The 18,837-nt window shown below is 44.6% G+C and overlaps 1 protein-coding gene across 2 annotated transcripts in view; it reads left to right on the forward strand.

Annotated features, from left to right (window-relative positions):
• Window positions 1–18,837, forward strand: part of LOC104045480 (alpha-fetoprotein) — a 32,196-nt gene that overhangs the window by 2,040 nt on the left and 11,319 nt on the right. The window contains exons 2-9 of one of the 2 annotated variants that reach the window (XM_064450741.1): window positions 782–929; window positions 2,731–2,852; window positions 3,636–3,891; window positions 4,705–4,836; window positions 15,286–15,412; window positions 16,894–16,954; window positions 17,181–17,316; window positions 18,264–18,466. In XM_064450741.1, the coding sequence (XP_064306811.1) occupies window positions 2,818–2,852; window positions 3,636–3,891; window positions 4,705–4,836; window positions 15,286–15,412; window positions 16,894–16,954; window positions 17,181–17,316; window positions 18,264–18,466 (950 nt within the window). In that variant the 5' untranslated portion in view covers window positions 782–929; window positions 2,731–2,817. The remainder of the gene's footprint in view (window positions 1–781; window positions 930–2,730; window positions 2,853–3,635; window positions 3,892–4,704; window positions 4,837–15,285; window positions 15,413–16,893; window positions 16,955–17,180; window positions 17,317–18,263; window positions 18,467–18,837) is intronic. The other variant, XM_064450740.1, reaches the window with a different exon arrangement.

Consider the following 18,837-nt stretch of genomic DNA (forward strand, 5'->3'; position numbering starts at 1 on the left):
CACGTGTAATCCCGAGTGTTCAAGGGGGAGAACAAAACAAAAACCAGCACATCGAGTTGAAGGCAGACATGAGGTTATTTTGAAAGCCCCTCTCCTTGCCTGCGAACAACTGAGTTTGCGAGAGCACGCCCATTTCCCATACTGTGACAATTCCCTTGGGACTTCTGCCGGCCTGCGATGGGCCCTGGAGAGGCTGACATTTACTGTCTCTGTCTTGCTGAACATAGAAACGCCCTCCCTGGGAGATGGTGTCCCAGGAAACAAGATGATAACAGTGGGAATAAAGATCTAAAACCGCCAGACATTCCTGATACGAGCAATTCCACACCTTGTAGTCCGCTCCTGTTTGTATGCACCATTTACCTTCTCTTTCCTCTACAGCACAGCATAACAAACAGATACGTAGTTGTAGTCTGTGACCTACTGTTACCCCTCAATAATATGCAGGCTAATTTTGACTGCCTCCATTTTCAATTTTTCTGTATGCCCATCACTCTTTTTCATGCAGCCTCTATAAAGGTCAGTAAAGCCACAGCCAGAGAACTTCTAATATTCCCAAGAAACAGTCCCATAAATCAAATTTTCCTATCCTTAGAGAAAGCCTGATGGGAACTACACACCCATCCTTTACAAGAAATGCAAATTTGACAGCACCAGCCATTAAGACTAAGTAACAGAAATCTCCTCAGGCTCGACTCCTCTAAATTAACATATTTACTATGTGCAGATTTCTTATGCTAAGACAGAAAAATAAACACAAAATCATTGATTCTTAATGAAGGCAAATCCTACCGTTGCTGCTCAAAGAAGTTCCATCTGCAGATTCCAGACCTTTCAAAGCACCAGCCAGATTCAGAAGATCACACTCTCCTTTTCACTGAGGGAACTAGAAGGCAAGGTGTTTATTCCACTGCTCCTAGGCTGGAAGGGTAAGGGGCTACACCCATTTCCTCCTGCCTTCTCCTTCAGTCTTTAATTCCTTCAGCTGACCACATACCACCTGCATCCATCAGACTCCCCTCCCGCCTGCCCTAAGCTCCTTTCTGAATTGTTCAGCCACCTTCTCTCCATACCTGTGCCACATCATAAAGGCACAGCTGTCCTGTCTGTAAGCACAGTTTCCTGTATCTTCTAAAACAGTGGATATTGGTAGTGGTCTTTGAGGGGCATCCCCGAAAGCTTTTGTTGTCTGTTGGTCATGGCGTTTCCGTGTTACTGCTTGATCTCCTGTGGTCTCTCTGAAGCTGATGAAATGTCATGACCTCCAGGCCCCAGCTGCTCTGCCTTCGTTGCTGATATTTGGGAGCTAGGGTTAGTATCGTGACTCTGGGGCATCTCTTGTAAGAAGGCTGCTAGCTCTGGCCTGCGGGAGTTCCTTTAATGCATACTGCAGATTTCACCTGAAACACTCATCCATTTCATGAGAAAGCAAATAGAAAAATTATCAGGGAGCAAGAATGTTCTTCCAGCCCTCTGTACCAGCTTACAATGCTGATCTCACAGCACTCAGCCTTAATAAAAATACAGCAGAGCGCATCTGGGGCTTGGTAACAGGCAGTGGCTTTGGGCCAGGGCACATTCCCTGGTTTCTGAAAAATTATTCTTGGTTACCCAAGCGCTTAGCCTGTTCCTGCTCTCAGGTAGGTGTCGTGAAGCCTTCTTGACTCAATCAGATCAAAGAAGTGCAACGCTTTTAAAATGTACAAGAAAGTCCGTTGCTAATTTGGGGTGTATATTTTCTTAATCTAAACCCTTACAACCTATCGGGCTGCCTAGGGCTGCTCTCCGTTACCTCGTACGAAGGGTATCGCTTGCCTCGCTGCCCAGCAGGGGACACACCTTTTGTGCTAGTTGCGAGTAAGCATATCCCAGGAGTCAGCGCTGTCGAAATGACTTCATTGGTGGTGGGTTCTGATTCCTGGTTTATTACTGTCTTTGCCCAAAGACTCAATGTGACTTCGCTGCAGGCTAGCACTAGTAACTGCACTTCAGCTAACATAACACTGCTACATGCCAGGGGTACCAGGATTAAAACACATGGTATTTAGCTTGGGTTGCAGCAGTGGCTCATTTGAACCTGCCAAATTTAACTGGATTCAAGTATTGAACCAGATCTGCAAGCACATTCTGCATGGTCCGGGCTTTCCTGTGAGCAAGTGAACCTCCACTTTAATTCTTTCAGTGGAAGCGTGTAAAGCACCAAGAACATGCTAACGAAGCCGTACTCAGCCGCGTAAAGCAATTGCAACTGGAAATTGACATTGTAAGGATTTGCAGCCCTAGGTGAATTGGGACGGTGGTTCTCACCTCTGCCTCAGCCATTAATTGCTTGTACAGAGCAGTACTCAACAAAAACTGTCTTCTCTGCTGCCTCCCCCCCCCAAAAAAAAAAATTCCCAAGGGGCAGAAGAGAGCACAAATCTAGGATTAGACCAAGTTATATTTTACATGAAGGCTTGTATCCCACTTCTTACTTTGCACAATTGCTTATGCAGCTGGGCAAAGCGAAAATGTGAATTCACAAGGTCTTTTCAAAACTGCTCCCTCTAAATGTGAAACCACATATTTCATCAGGCCCCCTTTTAGCCAAGCCGGCTTCAGCCTGGGAGCCCTCTCCAAGTCTCAATGGAAATTTACAGCAATTTACATTCGTATGGTTAATTGTTTACTGACACTGGTTGATAACAGCATACAAATTACTTCATTGCCTTCAATCTTCTTCGTTTCCAGGCTCCCCTGCGTGGTCTAGACCTGCAAGTAATCTGCAATAATGCAGCAGATACTGTTTGTTTCCTTTATGTCCACCAGTTTTGCTACATGCAAAAATCAGAAAAGACTTGTTCAAGATGTAGGTAAGAGCATTCTGGTTGAAGACCTTTCCTTCTGCTGTTGTCCTTACAAGCTTTGCAACTGTGTCAGTAACTGGTTGGAGTTCATTTTGCATAATTTCATAATGAACATGAAATGAAACACCCTTATTTTTAGCCTACTGGAATACATACAACATGCTACCAGTGACGAATTAAACATTATAGTTGAGGTTTTTTGGTTAAGGGTTTTTTTGTTGTTGGGTCTTTTTTCTCCTCAAATGGGAGACCATTGGGGTCTGAAGACACAAGGTGGCATACAGCAACGTTCATGATCAATTTGGGCCATTAGCAGATGCAAAAATGGATCTTGTTTATTTTCTCAGTAAAATACTGCTTCTTAGGAGCTTCCTTCAGCATTATAATGGCTTTCAAATTTTCTTTTGATTACGGTTACATTCATATGGTTGCAAGCAGGCCTGCTTCTCTTTATGCTCCTACACTAGTTGCGGTTGTCAGCTACGAGCGCGCAGCTGAGAACTGCTGCAAACAGCCTAGTCCCAGCAGTTGCTTGAAAATCAAGGCATTATAGTTTTCTCCATCTAAAAGAACAATGTGTTTTGGTTTTGTTAAGAGCTTCTGTTTGTTGAATTTTCTTCAACCTCAAGTGCATTTTTTTCCTCTACTGCAATGATTTAAAAAAAAAAAACCAAACTCCTCCAAATCCAAATCATGTCAGATTTATATAAGAAAGTAAGTTTTCAGGGGTTGTCTCTATTCATTTGTGAAACATGCTCATTTCAACAGCTACCTTGCTCATTATTGTAGATTGTTCAGATATGGAAAGGAGTCAAGGAATTATAACAGGACTCACAAGTACAACTGCAAGACTCTTAAGAAGATTGGAGAGACAGGTTTCACAACAGACCGAGCACCCAAATGCCATTTAAGACAGCTACGTGGACCGGCTGTCCCAAAATTTGACAACACGGCGGAGAACAGAGGCGGGATAATCTGCAACTCGCACACCATACTTAAGCAGAAGATTGTCCAGAAGTGTGTCCATTGTTCTGATGCTGCTGAGGTAAGTCCTTCTGATTTTAATGGGGAAGAGAACTGATGCTGAAGCTGTGTCTGTTACTGTAAATGGAGGGAATAGCATGTACTCCTAGTTAGAAAGGAATGTTACAGAAGTATCAGCTACAGCAGCTAGATTTAATCAGTTTACGAACCCAGGTCCTCCTCTCACCAAGGCAGCATCAGGGGATTCCTTATAATACTGCAAACACTTATGCTGCATTTTGGCAAACTTACTGTCCGTAGGAGTTGAATTTTATCTAAAGCTTTGGTCACTTCAGTAGAAAACAAAATTAAATATCAACTCTCACAGACAACAGTGTAGGATGACTTGGAGAGCCTGCCCACAAAATGGGTCTTTTTGTTGTTGTTGTTTTTTATTTACATGTTTGGCATTTTGGATCACATTTCTAGAGACTCGTAGGCCTTACAGTTCCCAGTGCATCCAAGCACGCTGGTGGTAGGTAGTGGCATTCAGCTGAGAACAACTCTTTAACCAATAGCACACAGAGTTTCTTATCGATGTATCTCAGTTGACGAGGCTGAGGTCTGTACCCCAGCACATGTAGGTCTTACTGATGGGCTTACCTGAAAATATCAACATGTACTCAAGAACACTATTCCACTGCTCCTCCTGCTGTGAAGGGGAAGGAAGCGAAAGGGACAAGGCAGCTGTGGGAAAAGCAGACACAAAGTGAGACAGAAACGGAGCTGCAGGGGCAGCCATAGCATACGCCCTTCTGGACACACGGTACAGTGACAGACAGATACGTCAAGCTGCAGTAACTAACCCTAACTGTGCATTTGACTTCCTTTCCAGAGTGCTGCTTCATCTCGTCAAATGCCACCCCCGGATGACAGACAGACAAGTGAGAAGACAATTTCCAGTTTTACTGCTATGATAGACAAACGCTGCAAGCAAACAGATGCTGTGACGTACTTGGGGGAAGAGGTATTTCATATCTTAACAAACCGCTTGACAACAAAAGCTGGCATAGCAAATATCTGCGAACATTTGCCACTCCGAGTGGCTGTTTGTACAGCTAGTTTTGCCACGCGTTTGCCCGCAGAAAATAAACTACACCTTTGTGTACACACAGACAACTTAATCTTTACATTGCACTGCAAAATTTATGTCACCCATGACACATAAGGTAATTTTATTGTGACTGATCCACTTCCGGCATCTCACACAGGGAAGTTGAAAATTATGGGAAAAGATGGTGTATATAAAAGGACCGCAACAAACAAAAACAAACAAAGATGAGGTGATTGTGGTCTTGGGTTACAGAATCCATTTTTTTTCCCCAGCTTCAACCGCGATCATTCCTTTAACCCTGCTATCTCTGCACGCCGTGTCAGAACAACCCAGCAGGAGAAATCAACATTAAAACACAAAACAAACCTACGTGCAGCTGCTGAGTGGTCTCAAAGCACAGTTTGAGAAATAGCAAATATCAGAGTCTAAGCCTAAATTTTGCTCTGAAAGGAGATTAAGAACTTGACAGTATTGCATACATTTTGGTTACATTTTCCTTATTATCCTGATCCTTTGGTGAGAACACATGAGCTCCAGAGAAAGTATTCTATGCAAACAATTAAGAAAATTTGTTTTTTTCTGAAAAATCTCTCTAGAAGGGTGTGTTCTGTGTCTCTTGACACCAGACTAGCAGACATCAACTGTAGGCAAGGTTGTGCTCAAGGTTCCCGTGGACCCTCTCTCTGTGCTGTGTTTGCATTCATCTTCTACGTTGCAAACCTGGTAGCCCAAAGTAGAGCCATGTTAGCAAATGGTACCCAAAGCGCTGCACGTAACAGCGGCAACGTCCCATTACTACACATAAATATTCAGACCATGTAGATTTAAAGTTAAATGCAAAATTTCTGTGCTAAAGATGTGAAACCTGATGTCATGAGACAGCACGCCTCGGTCCTAGGAAAAGGTAACTGCAAAACAGGATTGTAGAAGAGAAGATTTCAAGACCTAGCATAAAGGGCAGGAACCTATTGTCTTTTTGTAAATGGGCAACGAAGGATCACTTCACAAATTTCCATTGTTCCTGTTCACTGTTTAACTCTGTAAAGCAGAAATGAACAACTCGAGCAATGCAGCAGCAGTTTGATGTGAGAGCAGAGATGGTAGAAGGGAAGGCCATTGCCTCCTTATTCTTCCATGTTGTTTCCTTATAGAACACCTATATAGGTTTGATCATCAATTGTAGCAACTGTGGCTACTGCCACTGACTAATTTTTAGCAGGTAGGCCATTTTAGACTCCTGCCACTATTTTTCTTCCCCTACCACGTATTTCTGCCAGGTAGACATACTTGAATACTCCTTTGTAGGGGGGAGCAATTTTACATACCTTTCCCCCTACAGACAGACAAGCAAGCCCTTAAGTGTCTAGAAACCTAAGGCTTTTATGCTTTTCTGATTATACACGCATACAGCAGCTACAGGTATGATTCAGTTGCCTGAAAGTAAGCATCTGATGCCATCTGAGGTACCTACCCTAGGTAAGCTGCACGGTCTCTACCTACTACTGCAGAAGTTCAGAGGTCTCCTGTGGGCAAAGCGCGGCCTAGCCAAGCCCCACACAGCATTGCAGCTACCTGATGACAGGTCACGCTCAGCTTCTGTGGTCAGGGAACTCAACCCTACCATGCGTGCTTCCATCTTACACCCAAGCACGGCACACACAGGGAGCGCTAATCTGTGGAAAATAAGGAAATGTGAAAACTGGTAAAGTCAACATATTTTACTTACTTTCTTCAAAAAGAAAAAAAAGGAACAAAGTCAAGTGCAGGCTTTCATCTGAGATGACTCCTTATCAGGGCTATTGCAACTGCTCTTCAAAACTCTTTATTCAACCATAAACATATTTATTACATGAACAGCCTAAAAGTTGTCAGGAAAAGGTGAGGATGGGATAGGCGCCAACAACCCATTGCGGTGTTGGCCTGTTTAGGAAAAAAAAATCATGGGGTAAAACTCCACTGAGAAACAAGGCCCTTGACTGGAGGCAGTGTCTCCTACAGACCTTTACTGAAACCTGCTGGAGTGGAAGAGGAAGTTTCCCCTTGCAAGTGCAAGGCAAAGAGAGCTACTATGTGCACTCGAACCCTTTCAGAAAAGGATACGAAATGTCAGGCAGCATGGCTTCAAAAGGGGATTCGGACTTGACAGCTCCCTCTGCTCTGTGGGCCCACCCTAAGAGTCACATGTGAGGGGCAGGCTGCAAACAGAGCCGTCTTAGGAGAACTACCACTGTTAAAAAATGACCCAACGAAAGGACAACTCTGTCCGAAGAGAAAGCCTGGGCACGGCAATGCCAGAATTTGTACTCCAAGAACTCAAACTCCACTAGATGGAGAGTGAGCTGTACAATACTCCACACCTTGGGAGCAGTGCCTTTCACAAAGCAGCTTCAAGGAATTAATCGGGGCTTAGTCAAAAGCGCATGCAAAACAGAGCGTTTTGTTCCCTGTGGGCAGATATAGTCAGTTCCCTGCCTTACTCAGAAGTGCTGTGTAAGCAGGTCACCGCAACCTAAGTTTGCCTTGCGTTAAGATAACAGTGATTGTGTCCTACTAAGATAACTTGTTTTGACGTTCAGCGATGGTGTTTCACTTGGCTAGACCATCACGCCTACAGGTGCCAGATAAAGGCAAGGACAAGCTGTAAATGTCACCCTTTGTACTTTGTTGTGTCCAGTTCAGCTGCAATCAACCCATGGTGGGATTTGGAACATAGATAAAAGGAGTGTTTTGCTTGGGAAGGTAAGGGGAGGGTGGGCCTGGGGCGAAGGATTTTAACTTGAGGAATTTCTTACCTCTTCCATTCCAGATGTTGTGGGTTCATCCTGTGCTCTCATAATTAGCTGGCACATAGGCTTTGCTTCCCAATAAAGGGCATATTGTGTTGGCAACAAACATGTACGCAGCAGCCTCTACAAAACGTCACTCCTTTAAAGCGTTCACACTAAACACTGGGCTGCAGATCCCCCTCCCAATAGCCAGGAATCCCCCAGGATCAGTGATTAATTCTTTCCTCCCTCTTAGGAGGTGCCAGCTACTTCAGTCCAGAACCTCCAGAAGGACATCCGTTGTGCTAAACACAGGAAGTGTAAGAGCCTCTCCTGGAAACAATACTCACCAAAGGCAGAAAAATGTTATACCCAACGAAACCATTTCATTATAGTGTGGAAAAAAGCATCCTGCAGAGCAAAAGCAGACACTCAGTTCTCTTGATGAAGCCATATTGGCACCAATACCTCCCCTTGAACTTGAACTCAATAGAGGTGTCAGTCCTCCAAGTCCAAGATAGGTACCCGTTTTCTCTCCTTTTTTTACTGTCAAATACATTTGCTATAAAAGAGACTGCCTCCGAGGCGAGCAACAACTCCTGGAGTTTCTAGAATGTTTCTTTTCTACCTATTAGGAGAGGCAGTCCTGGAATTAGGGGCAAGTAGAGTAGTGCAGGGTGGAAATCCAAGTAGTAAAACTAACAGGGTACAACTCGGTCCTCATGTCATGTATGTGACCGAACTGCACTTTAGATGGAAGCTTGACAAGCTGTAGTTGGAAAGACTGAAGCAAAAGTCCGGCTGCCTGCTGTGTGGAGGAAGCGGGAGCAGTGCGGTGGAGCTCCCCTTCAGCAGGCAGCAGCGGTGGGATCGTTGCTTTTCCCTCTTGCTCTTGTTGCTTAACAGCATGCCTGGGACGAAGGCACAGCGTCATGCAACTGAAGCTGGGAGAATAGCCTCGAATATGGCCAAAACCTGGATCTTTCCATAGTAGCTCAGGAGTAATTCCCTCAAGACCAGGTCACCCAGGAATCCTTCACCACGTATAAGTAACAATCCCATTGGTTAGGGCAATGAGGTGGTCTGTCACAGCATTTCAGTCACGGACGGAACCTCTTCAAAAACCCGAGGTGGCTCTGTCCCCCTGCTACCCAGGCTGCAGCACACAGCCTGCAGACCTCCTGGAGAGCAGCCGCCCCGCTTCCAGCATCCCACCAGCGTCACAGCAAAAAGGAAGGGGAAGAGAAGCGGCACGAACGGAAAGAGAAGTCACACTGCAAGAAAGGTTGTTTTAAGTGAATTTATTTTGCAACGAGGGCTACAGAGCCTGAGGCAAGCAATACATCCTGTACGCGAAGGTCTAATCTGTCAGTTAGTTAACAGGCTTTAACCTCCTTGTTTCAATTTGTAGTACTCCAGAAAAAGTTACCAAAATCAAATAAGCTAAAGACAAGGCAGATTTCTGGTGCTTGACCTTAATAAACGCAATAACACCGAAGGACCAACAGCATGAGTGGCAGCCCACCAATCCGGTGAGCTTCACCAGCCCCTGTGATGGGCTAGGTCTTACAGGTGGTGCAGCAGGACAAAGGAGGGGAGCACAGGTCTCTAACACTAGACTTCCCTGGGGCCCCTCTCGGGAGCACCCACATTTGACACACAGGGAGATCTGTTTAGCAGACCTAGACTGCAAAGAAAAGTAAAGCTTTCTCCTGTGTTGGCATGCTAAGACTACCAACACCCACACAGACAAGTCCTCCTGGGACACACATCAATTAATTTCCAACGCTGGGGCCACGCAAAGCGCCCAGGGCGTTTTCCACCCACACGCCACTCTGGCACAGAACACGCGGCACATGTGTCCTCACAAGCCTAGAGACGAACGGGACAGACAGAGGCGCTGCCAGAAAAGCGGTGAGAAAAGTTGTTTCATTCCCAGCCAAGTGACTCAGAGGAACCAAAGGACAGAGGAATTGGTTGCCAACTTACAGCAGCACGTAGGCGTGCGTGGCCTGGGCGTGCTCCCACCTGCGCTGGAAGAGGTTATCCTGTCTCCTGTGCCGACACGCTCGTACACCCACAGGGTGAACACTCCTGAAGACAAGGGCTCAAGGAAAAACTGCCAATTCGTATCAAACCAAGGGGCCACACTGAACACCTAAGAGGGGCTAAAAAGAAGGGAGAAGCCAGACATCATACATTAACCTTCTCGTTCCCTCAAATTAAAACAATTTCAAAGGGATCCCTTTGGCTAAACAAATTATGGTCTGTGTTACACCATGTACGTCTTCTCAATGGATGTCAGCGAAGAGGGATGGCTGGGGAACAATATAATATTTCAATACTGTGTCAAAAATTGCCTGGTTCCCATGAAACAAGTCATTCTTCGCTATGTCTTGATAGTCGTGAATTTATGAAGCCTTTCAAAAATAACAAGGTCTGGATTACGTATATAGTCAGAAATGAGGTTAAGACATACACTTTTGGCAAAATATACCCACACAGGAAATAATCTCCAGGTCAAACAGAAGTTCATGTATTATTTTGATATAATTAGTCATTTGCAGTGGCTGAAAGAGCAATTCTTACCATCAGCCTTCCAGGCATAGCCAAATAATGTTAAATCATTTGCAGTGATGAAGCTAACAACTTGGATTTCCATCCTGTATTGCCTCCAGGCTACATATACCAGAAAACATTTGCTGAATATACAGATAATGAAGTTTTGTGTAACACACCTGATGCCATGCCTTAGGTTTTGAGGCACAGATTCGGCAGCGAGTGCCAATTGTCATACCGTCGCAAGCGCTTTCCAGAGAACACCTTCCACTCGCTTCAGTGAGCGTCCAAGCAGACCCTAAAACCCAGATACAAAACTCTGCTCTGCTTCAGTAAGCCTCAAGCTGTAGCACTCCAGCCAAGGGCTCTCACGTGAATTAGGCCGGATCTGGCCCATACTACCATCATATGCAGAGTAAACTCAGTCTAATTTAGCAAGAGGAGCTGAGCATAATCCGAGTTCAAAGCACTTGGAATGCCATTCACACACACACAAGGGGCAGGGAACTGCTGTTGAGTTTTGTGCTCAATATTTGCAAGAAGAATCAAATAAATTCTGTGAAAGTGAGTTTTCTTGGGGAATCTGCAGTTAACTAACTGAACAACGTGGAAAAGTTGAAATGGTTTTGGCTTTCAAAGGATAATTCTGTGCATTCAACCACAAAGCAATTACTGGAAGACGAGGAGGAAGGGACTCAGGGTTTTTAATGAAAACTAAACAAAGCAAACCTATAAAAATGAACCAGACAGTGCTGCATTTTTGGCATTTAAAACAATGCTTTCACCCTTTTATTTTTAAATCGAGTCATTACAAGTTCTTGTTCTTCAGAGCAGGGAAGTACTCCTCATTTCCCAAGAGGCGGAAGGTTCTGCTGCTAGGGCAGAACAGCTGCCACCTGGCACCCTGACAGCACCTCTGCTGCTGCTGTGGGCGAACGCGATCAGCGGATCAATAAACGCAACCTGCATCTTGCACCCCGGGAGTGTTCCGTGATACGCATCAACCTACCTCCACACCAGCCGGACTCTTCGTTATTAGCGATACAGAAAGGGACTCCCTATGGAGGAGATGTTTCAAGGGCAATCTGTGACCACCTCCGTTTAACAATCTGGAGAGAGTAAAGGGTTAAAACAACTAGGATTTTTTTTTTACATTAGTATACACACACACACACACACACACACACAAATCCATCTCTGTTATATTTGTTTATTTTGGTCTTTAGACACAGCTGTTTACAGGAAGGCAGTGAAGAGCTGCACCAGCCACCCTTCATTCTCCAACGCTCATCTTTTGTGTTTTTCTTCCATTTCCGTGAGAGGCCAAAAGAGCGTGTGAGATAAGGGCGGACTTACAAGCCTTTACTGAACACAGTAAGTAGCAGGCTCAGCCCTACAAAGACAGAACTAAGCTAGATACAGATAAAGCTTTTGCAAACAGCGAAACAGTCGAGCCCCTGCTCAGTGCACCAGGAAGTTTAAGTTGGGAGACCCCAGGAGTGGAACGTAGGCCTAGCGTACGGAAGGGCCCGGGCACAACTGACCATCTCTCCAGCGTATAGTCTAAACCTTATTTTTCCTGGCTGTGCAGATAAATGGCTTGAATAATGAGGGTTCAACAACCTGCAGGTTAGAGAGAAACTCGTACTGCGTGGCTTTCTGGGAGATGGATCTACAGAAGCTACAGAAACAATAACAAGTTGCAACTTATCTCATTATCAAGTTTCCAAATTCCTTTTCTTCCCCCCCTGCCTTTCTTTTTCATTCTTTTGGTTTTATTTAGGCAAGAAACATCCTAGGGCTCCCTCTTCAGATATTTACAATGCTGCAAATAACATCCCATTTACCAGCAAAGGCTGCTTTGCAAAAAACATGGTAGTTACAAAGATTGTCCTTTACATGCTAGCCTATTTGCAGTTATTAAAGGAATGCTGCTTCCCACTGCCACTTCCAGTTCTCCTCGGCCCAGCCCGTGCCCCAGCTGACCAGCAAAAACCCCGAAAGCTGTAACATCATAAAATTTGGCCTCGAATCTCAGCTAAGGTAAAATGGGATAATTACATTGCCTTCAGCAGAACCAGTTTACACAAGCTGGGACTGTCACTCCTCATAATTAGTATACATTTCTTCAGAACATCATTTGATCCCTTCTGTAAAATTAAACCAACCACTCAGCCAGGGCTGTCGGTTTCGCAGGATGCTTAAGGAGCACAGCCTAGCTCCCCAAAACCGACGTCAAGGCAACCCACAGAGATGACTCGCTCCTCTGGGGCGAGGGGGAAGTGCTGGAAACTTGTTCTTGCCGCCACCAAGTGGCTCTGCACACCGAGTCAGAGATACCAGAGCTGGAGAACTGCTCATGTCCCACGTAGCACCTGAACACGCACCAGACGGTGCTGAGCTTACCTACCTGCCATAGGCTCCCCAGCACGAGTAAAGAGTCCATTACCGAAGGAACTCATGAGGCTTGTGGTGATGTGGGTCTCTAACAGAGAGAAACACTGGTGAGGAGGAAGGGGGAAATCACCAACTCATGTTTCAGAAGTGTTGCTGCATCCTTTCTTCTCCAGGCAGGAGACCCCTGGACCAAAACAAGACATATTGAAAAATACCTGATCAGAAAAAGGGTAGCCACCTTCCTTTCATAATACTTGCATCTAAAAACACAAACAACTTCATCTTTAGAAAAGAGTTTATAATGTTCCAACATGCCTATTATGCAACACATCCCAGTACTTGAAGTTACTTACATGGAAATAAACACCAAATATCATATCAGAGCAGCACAGGTATTTTTATTTTTTAAGACAAACCTTCTTACTAGTTGGGAAAAAGCCAAGTTGTTCTAAGTGCATGAACTGCCCATGAACATTAGCCTTTTTAGAGTGAATGCACAGGATTTAACACAAATGATACTCTACACCTATTAAAAGAATAGTATATATAACTGAATCCTGTAAGCACACTACCAAAGTTACCAGAAAACAGCACTGTTAAAATTCAAGAAAAAGAATTAAAGTATCAATACAATTGTGAAGAAATCAACCTAAGGGAAAGGGGGATTCACAAATTCTGCTCTCGTTAGTAGGTGGAGAAACAAAATATCGCAGCTCTGAGCAGACAGGTTTGCCCTTATTGGCCTAGTTTCAGAATGAAAACCAATAACTGAAACCTACCATGAACATACACCAACCTAATACAGACCCCCTCACCAAAAGCCAGTAAATATTATGAAAAAGAAACACACACTCAACACTAACTCACCTCTCTGCCATGTAACACACCGAGCCCAAGAGCTCCACACCAGCAACTGCCCAGGCAGTTCAAGAGTGCACCGAGCACCCGCAGCGACCACCCCAGCTGATGGCAACTCACACCTCCACACCCTGAGAGCCAGCAGCTGCTTCTAGCTCTAGCTTCACCTTGAAAGACACTTTCTCAGAAGTTCTGGAAACACCTGGGTCCTCAATAGTTGTAAAACTGAATCAATCACCATGGCTTCTGTACTTTGAGGAACAACAGAAACTTTTAATGAGGGATCTAAGCTCTTCCTCAGATCTCATTTCTACTGTTAGCCATGCTCTTTCTTTCCAGTTACCTACTATACAGACATTTCCCTCCTGCAGACAGAGTGTTCACTGTAAATAGGCAGATTGCCACCTGAAGAGCAGCAAGTATTTTCAAAGAAAAGTGACAAGTGCTTAATCATCCTGCTGAGTGTGGAAAAATCTAATTTAAAGGATTTTCAATGTAGCAGCCAGGTGCAGCTTCCCGGAATGCTCAGGACAACACAGCACCCATACATAATCTCTGAAACACACTCTGCTGGGCCAAAGCAGAACCTGCTGTACAAAGCCTTTGACATCAGTGTCTCTGCTGTTTCTGCAGCTCCACCTCCAGTAATACACCCCCACCTCCTTTATCCTTCCAGATTACAGTAACAGGGCCGTATTGAGGCGTTATTCTGAAAAAGACAGGATCAATCTGCTTCTTTCCCTGCTGCTTCTGGGGAAAATGTAGAAATATGGTCTGTAACCTCCAGACCCTTCTTTCAGGTAGATTCTCTATTTCATGTGGGGCTTTTTAGTTAACATTGTGACAGAGTTTATTTGTGTCTTCCTCAACAGATGTAGTTTCACCTTAGACTTCAGATCTCCGGCTCTGGCAGCCGTGCTCCCACCCTCCCCCTCAGAATCCTTTTGATACCGTCTCATGTGATAACGAGCACGCCTCATCGCCTTCCTGCAGCGTGGAGCGGGCAGTATTGCCATTTTTCTCTCCAAAGAAATAAAGCGCTGTCTTTGCCTCTTCCTTCAGACCAAACACATGTATCCTTGCCCACCTACCTCTTTGTTACCAACACCTGTGGCTCTCTAAAGGTGTTCTCTCAAAAATGTTGTCATTTTTATTATGCTGATGCTCACAGCAAGCTTTTTAAAACGCCAGTAAAATAACAGTATTAACTGAAATTTTCCCCTTCGTTCTACCGGTTTGGAGTTGATTTCGTTTCCACATTTGGAGACATTTTGATGGTAATTGTTAATGCTGCAACAATATTGTAGCAGGTACTTAATTCAGCCTTTTCACCATGACACCTTGGGAGCTGGAGCAAGACATAGCTGGTACAGCAAGGCAGGATACAAAAATATCAGGTTAACAGCTGGACTAGGGATTTTCCAGTCAACAATGTGTTACGAAGGCATCTCCTGCGCAGCAGTCACCTTTGAACAACTCTGTAAGTCGATGAGCTCAGTATGCACAATAAAAAGGCCAAGGAGTGTTTAAACTTCTTGTTTGAAGTGTGATAAGTTTAAAATGTCTAAATTTTAGGGGGGAAAAAAGCATCTCCAAGGTCCTTCCTTTGCAACAAGCTGGTCAGTTCCTCATACTGAGCAAATAATGGCATGTCTAATTATTGTGGGAATATTCCAAAAGGGCTAATGTTATATATGACTGTAAAAGGGTTTTGATTAACCAGAAATCGTCTGGAAGAGCATAAAAGTAACTCTTTGCGCCTAATTCTTTCTACCTTTCACAGCTGGACCAAACTCACCCCCGGCCCCTGCCAAAATCTGACAGTATGAATTGGAGAACAATAATATATGTGATTTTATCGGTGAGCCTTACTGTAGTCAAAGCCCTGCCTAGAAGTTATCGGGACATAGGTAAGAATATATCTCCTGTTTTTACTCTATTCTTTTCTATAATACTGATGGCTGCAACTTTGCAAGCGCGGTTATTTGGTATGTCACTGTGCCACCGCCAGGTCTACGTGGGCATTTGCGTACGGGTAAAAGGTACACAATAAAACTGTATCTGCATAAATGTGAGTTGATCAGCCTTAGCTGTGTTGCTGCGTAAGGGCTTGAGATTCTACGTAGCACGCAGGACAGCCCCTGATTACTCAGAGGAAGTCTGTTGAAGGGTAATTTAACACACAGGGATGTGGTTGCACGACTGATTTTAGGTACTCCAGCAACTGCTTTAGGACAGGCTGTGGTTGTTCCAGCCTCCCTCCACAGTCCATGAGGAAGCAAGGCAGAGACGTGCCAAGAGGGACGCTACCTCCAGTGGCTATTCAGAGCAGCCAGGTAACGCCGTTGCCCTGTGTTATCCTTCAGAGGGGCCGTACTCTCTCCTCACTGACTACGGAAGGAGCCTACAAGGACCAGGCTAAGGCTGAGTGCCTAAAATGAGACAGCTGAAAACCTCTCATACTACACGGTTCAGATGCTTCTCTTGCAGTACATACTGTTATCATTAGTCACCTTTTTTTCATCTTTATAACTACCAAATGCACTAAATGCCCTAAAAGTGTAAATCGGAACAGATGATTGTGTTATTTACCTCACGTTATCATCACAGCTGACACCCCAGCATTACTGGGAGGGAGAGGCTGGCTTATTTCTTTGACCCTTTTACACCGATCTCAGCCCTACTGACACAAGAGTGAGATAGTAATGTCTTGACCTGTGAGCAGGCCCCTTGTTTTAAAACTATCCTCTCAGAATATTCTCTGACAAACAAGGAACTCAAGAAATTACTGCATTTAGGTTTGCCCATTAATGAAGGCCTAGTGGCAAAGGAAAAATATTTGCACGGGATCTTCACATAGATTAAACACACTTGTTTTCCTCTGGGCCGGTTCCCAAGATGGGCAGAAGGATGCAGCTCTGTGAATTTTTGAGGAGCTTTGCCTACCAACATAGTCCTCAACTTATCCCATGTTTTTTGCACAGAAAATCCTTCAGCTGTAGCTAAAGAGCAGTCAAGCACGCCTTTAAATAGCTGAGGCGAGGTTAAAAGGTGTTTTGTAAGGTGCATATTTAGTCACGTGACGCGCATCATCGAAGCAGCTGAACGCCCTCCAGGTTTGAGCGTATTCCTCCCCGCAACACTTGACCTAGGCAGGGAAGTTAGCTTGGCCCTATTATATCGTAGGGCAGAAAGAAATAGCTTCTCATCCTCATGCTTAAGTAAAAGAGGAAGTTCAACCTCGTGCCTTCCTACTCCCAGTGCTAGTACCCCAGGCTCCAAACTGTTGTCTTCCTCCAAGACTCCAGTACGAAAAAAAACCCCAGCCCACCAAAGGTATTTGATGAAGCACTTAGTAAACACTTTTTATTCAAATTTTCTTGTTTTTCAGAGGAAAAAAACAGCATTGGCCAACGTTTTTCTCAGCTGCAGGAGAAGAATTTTAAGGCCATGTAAGTTGTCCAGATAAAACGTCTACTTGAAAATTTCCATGCCCTGAGCATCCTTGTGTCACTTGGGAATGAACACGTACTGTGCGGCAAACGCTCACCCGCTCCGCCCACCCGCGCCAACTCAGCCCGGGGCGATACGGGTCCTCTTACTGCCTCGCCTCTACAAGTCATATAATTAGTTTTTAGGTAGCCAGCAACAGATTTAACGCTGTGTGTTCTTCTCTAGTGCCATGATCATGTTTGCTCAGTACGTGCAAGGAGGCACGTTTGGCAAAGCAGTGAAAATGGCCGAAGCTGTGACAGACCTTGCCAGAAGCTGTGCCGCTGCAGCCAGAGACAGCCCCGAGTGCCTGAAGCCTTTGGTAAGCGTGCTCGTGCTTCCAACGCAGCAAACATTTTCACAAGTGACTTGTAATTTCAGAGACCTGGTATGTGTTTTTCCGAAGAGGAATGAGTACCTTGTTAAGAAATGTGCCTTTATTCACTCCTCCGTTCTCCAGGCTCCCATCTATAAAGCATTTCAAGCTAGATGGAGGAAAACAAAGCCCCTCTCTGCCTGCCCACCCCCAATATCACAGCATCTTTTGAAATCCTTGACCTCTATCTTTCTAAAACATGTTCAGGAAGTTGTGCTTTTATGGCTGGTGTAACAACACTCAGGAGAAGCGAAATTCGGTGTTTCCAGCAAATATGATGGCTACAGGCATCAGCTCCACTCCATTAACTCTCATCGCTGGTTTTTGATGGCATCTGCTTCAACCCTCTTTCGGAGCTGACAGATTGAACCATGAAACATGAATGTCAGTCTGTGTTACGATGCACGTCTGATTTGTTAGCCACACTGAAACAAACCCTATATTAAAAGACTTCCCCGCTGAGGCGTGGCTGACAGCTGAACCTGAGCACTGCTACTTGAACAAGAAACAAGGCCCTTTTCATTGGACAAACCTGACTGTAATTAGAAAAGCATTGATCCTGCTACACTGCGAACTGCGGTCTGCAAATCAAACACTCATCTCGATTCTTATCAAGAAAAAGGGTCTGAATATCGTTTAAGGTCAGAGTGTTTGAAAAACCCTTCCACTTCCAAGTCTGTCTTGGCGTAACAGTAGGTAGGAGCCCGAGAAGTCATCACTTATAGGTTTTAGAGGTCAGTCTGGTTTTCACTGCAGTCAAAGCAGGAGGTAATAAAGAGAGAAACTGAGTTTATGCAAGTCAAGGCTCGTAGGTCTAAAGTAGCCTCCTCAGAAATCTCCCAGGAGTAAAATGGACTCCTCACACAAAGCAACTTTTTTCTCATTTTTCACAGGACAGGATTTTCCTCGATACAATATGCCAGGAGGAAAATCTTCCTAAGTTTACTGACTGCTGTGCTAAAAAGGATCCTGAAAGAAATGACTGCTTCCTCTCCCTTAAAAATTCATCGAGAGGGTTCATTTCTCCTTTCGAAAGGCCAAATGTTGAAGCTGCCTGCAAGAATCATTCACAGCATCAGCATTCATTAACAGGATAGTAAGTAAATAAATAATCGATTCATTGCCTAGCTATGGTGGTTACAAGCCTAAAGTCAACAAATGCAGCATCAACCAAAAGTTCAGTCTAAGGTTCTCCATAATCTCGTACTTCTTTTTTTCCTCCTAAGGCAAATGGTCTGCATAATTCATCTAGCTGTAACTGTCATTATGTGAAGCCTCTTCTGCCACCTCCTGCTTTGGCTATAGCTCCAAATGACAATTTATTTTGGTCTATGTAAAAGGCTCGTCTGAAACCAAGGGCATCCTGTTAGCCTTTAAAAGGCAAGCGTATGTTCTGCTGCCTCTAAGCCAGAACTGGCAGGAATTGAGGCTTCAATTTCCAGGAGAACATCAGCCCCGTCAGAATTT

Source organism: Phalacrocorax carbo, chromosome 4 (genome assembly GCF_963921805.1).
Source record: "Phalacrocorax carbo chromosome 4, bPhaCar2.1, whole genome shotgun sequence".
In the NCBI taxonomy this organism is placed as follows: domain Eukaryota; kingdom Metazoa; phylum Chordata; class Aves; order Suliformes; family Phalacrocoracidae; genus Phalacrocorax; species Phalacrocorax carbo.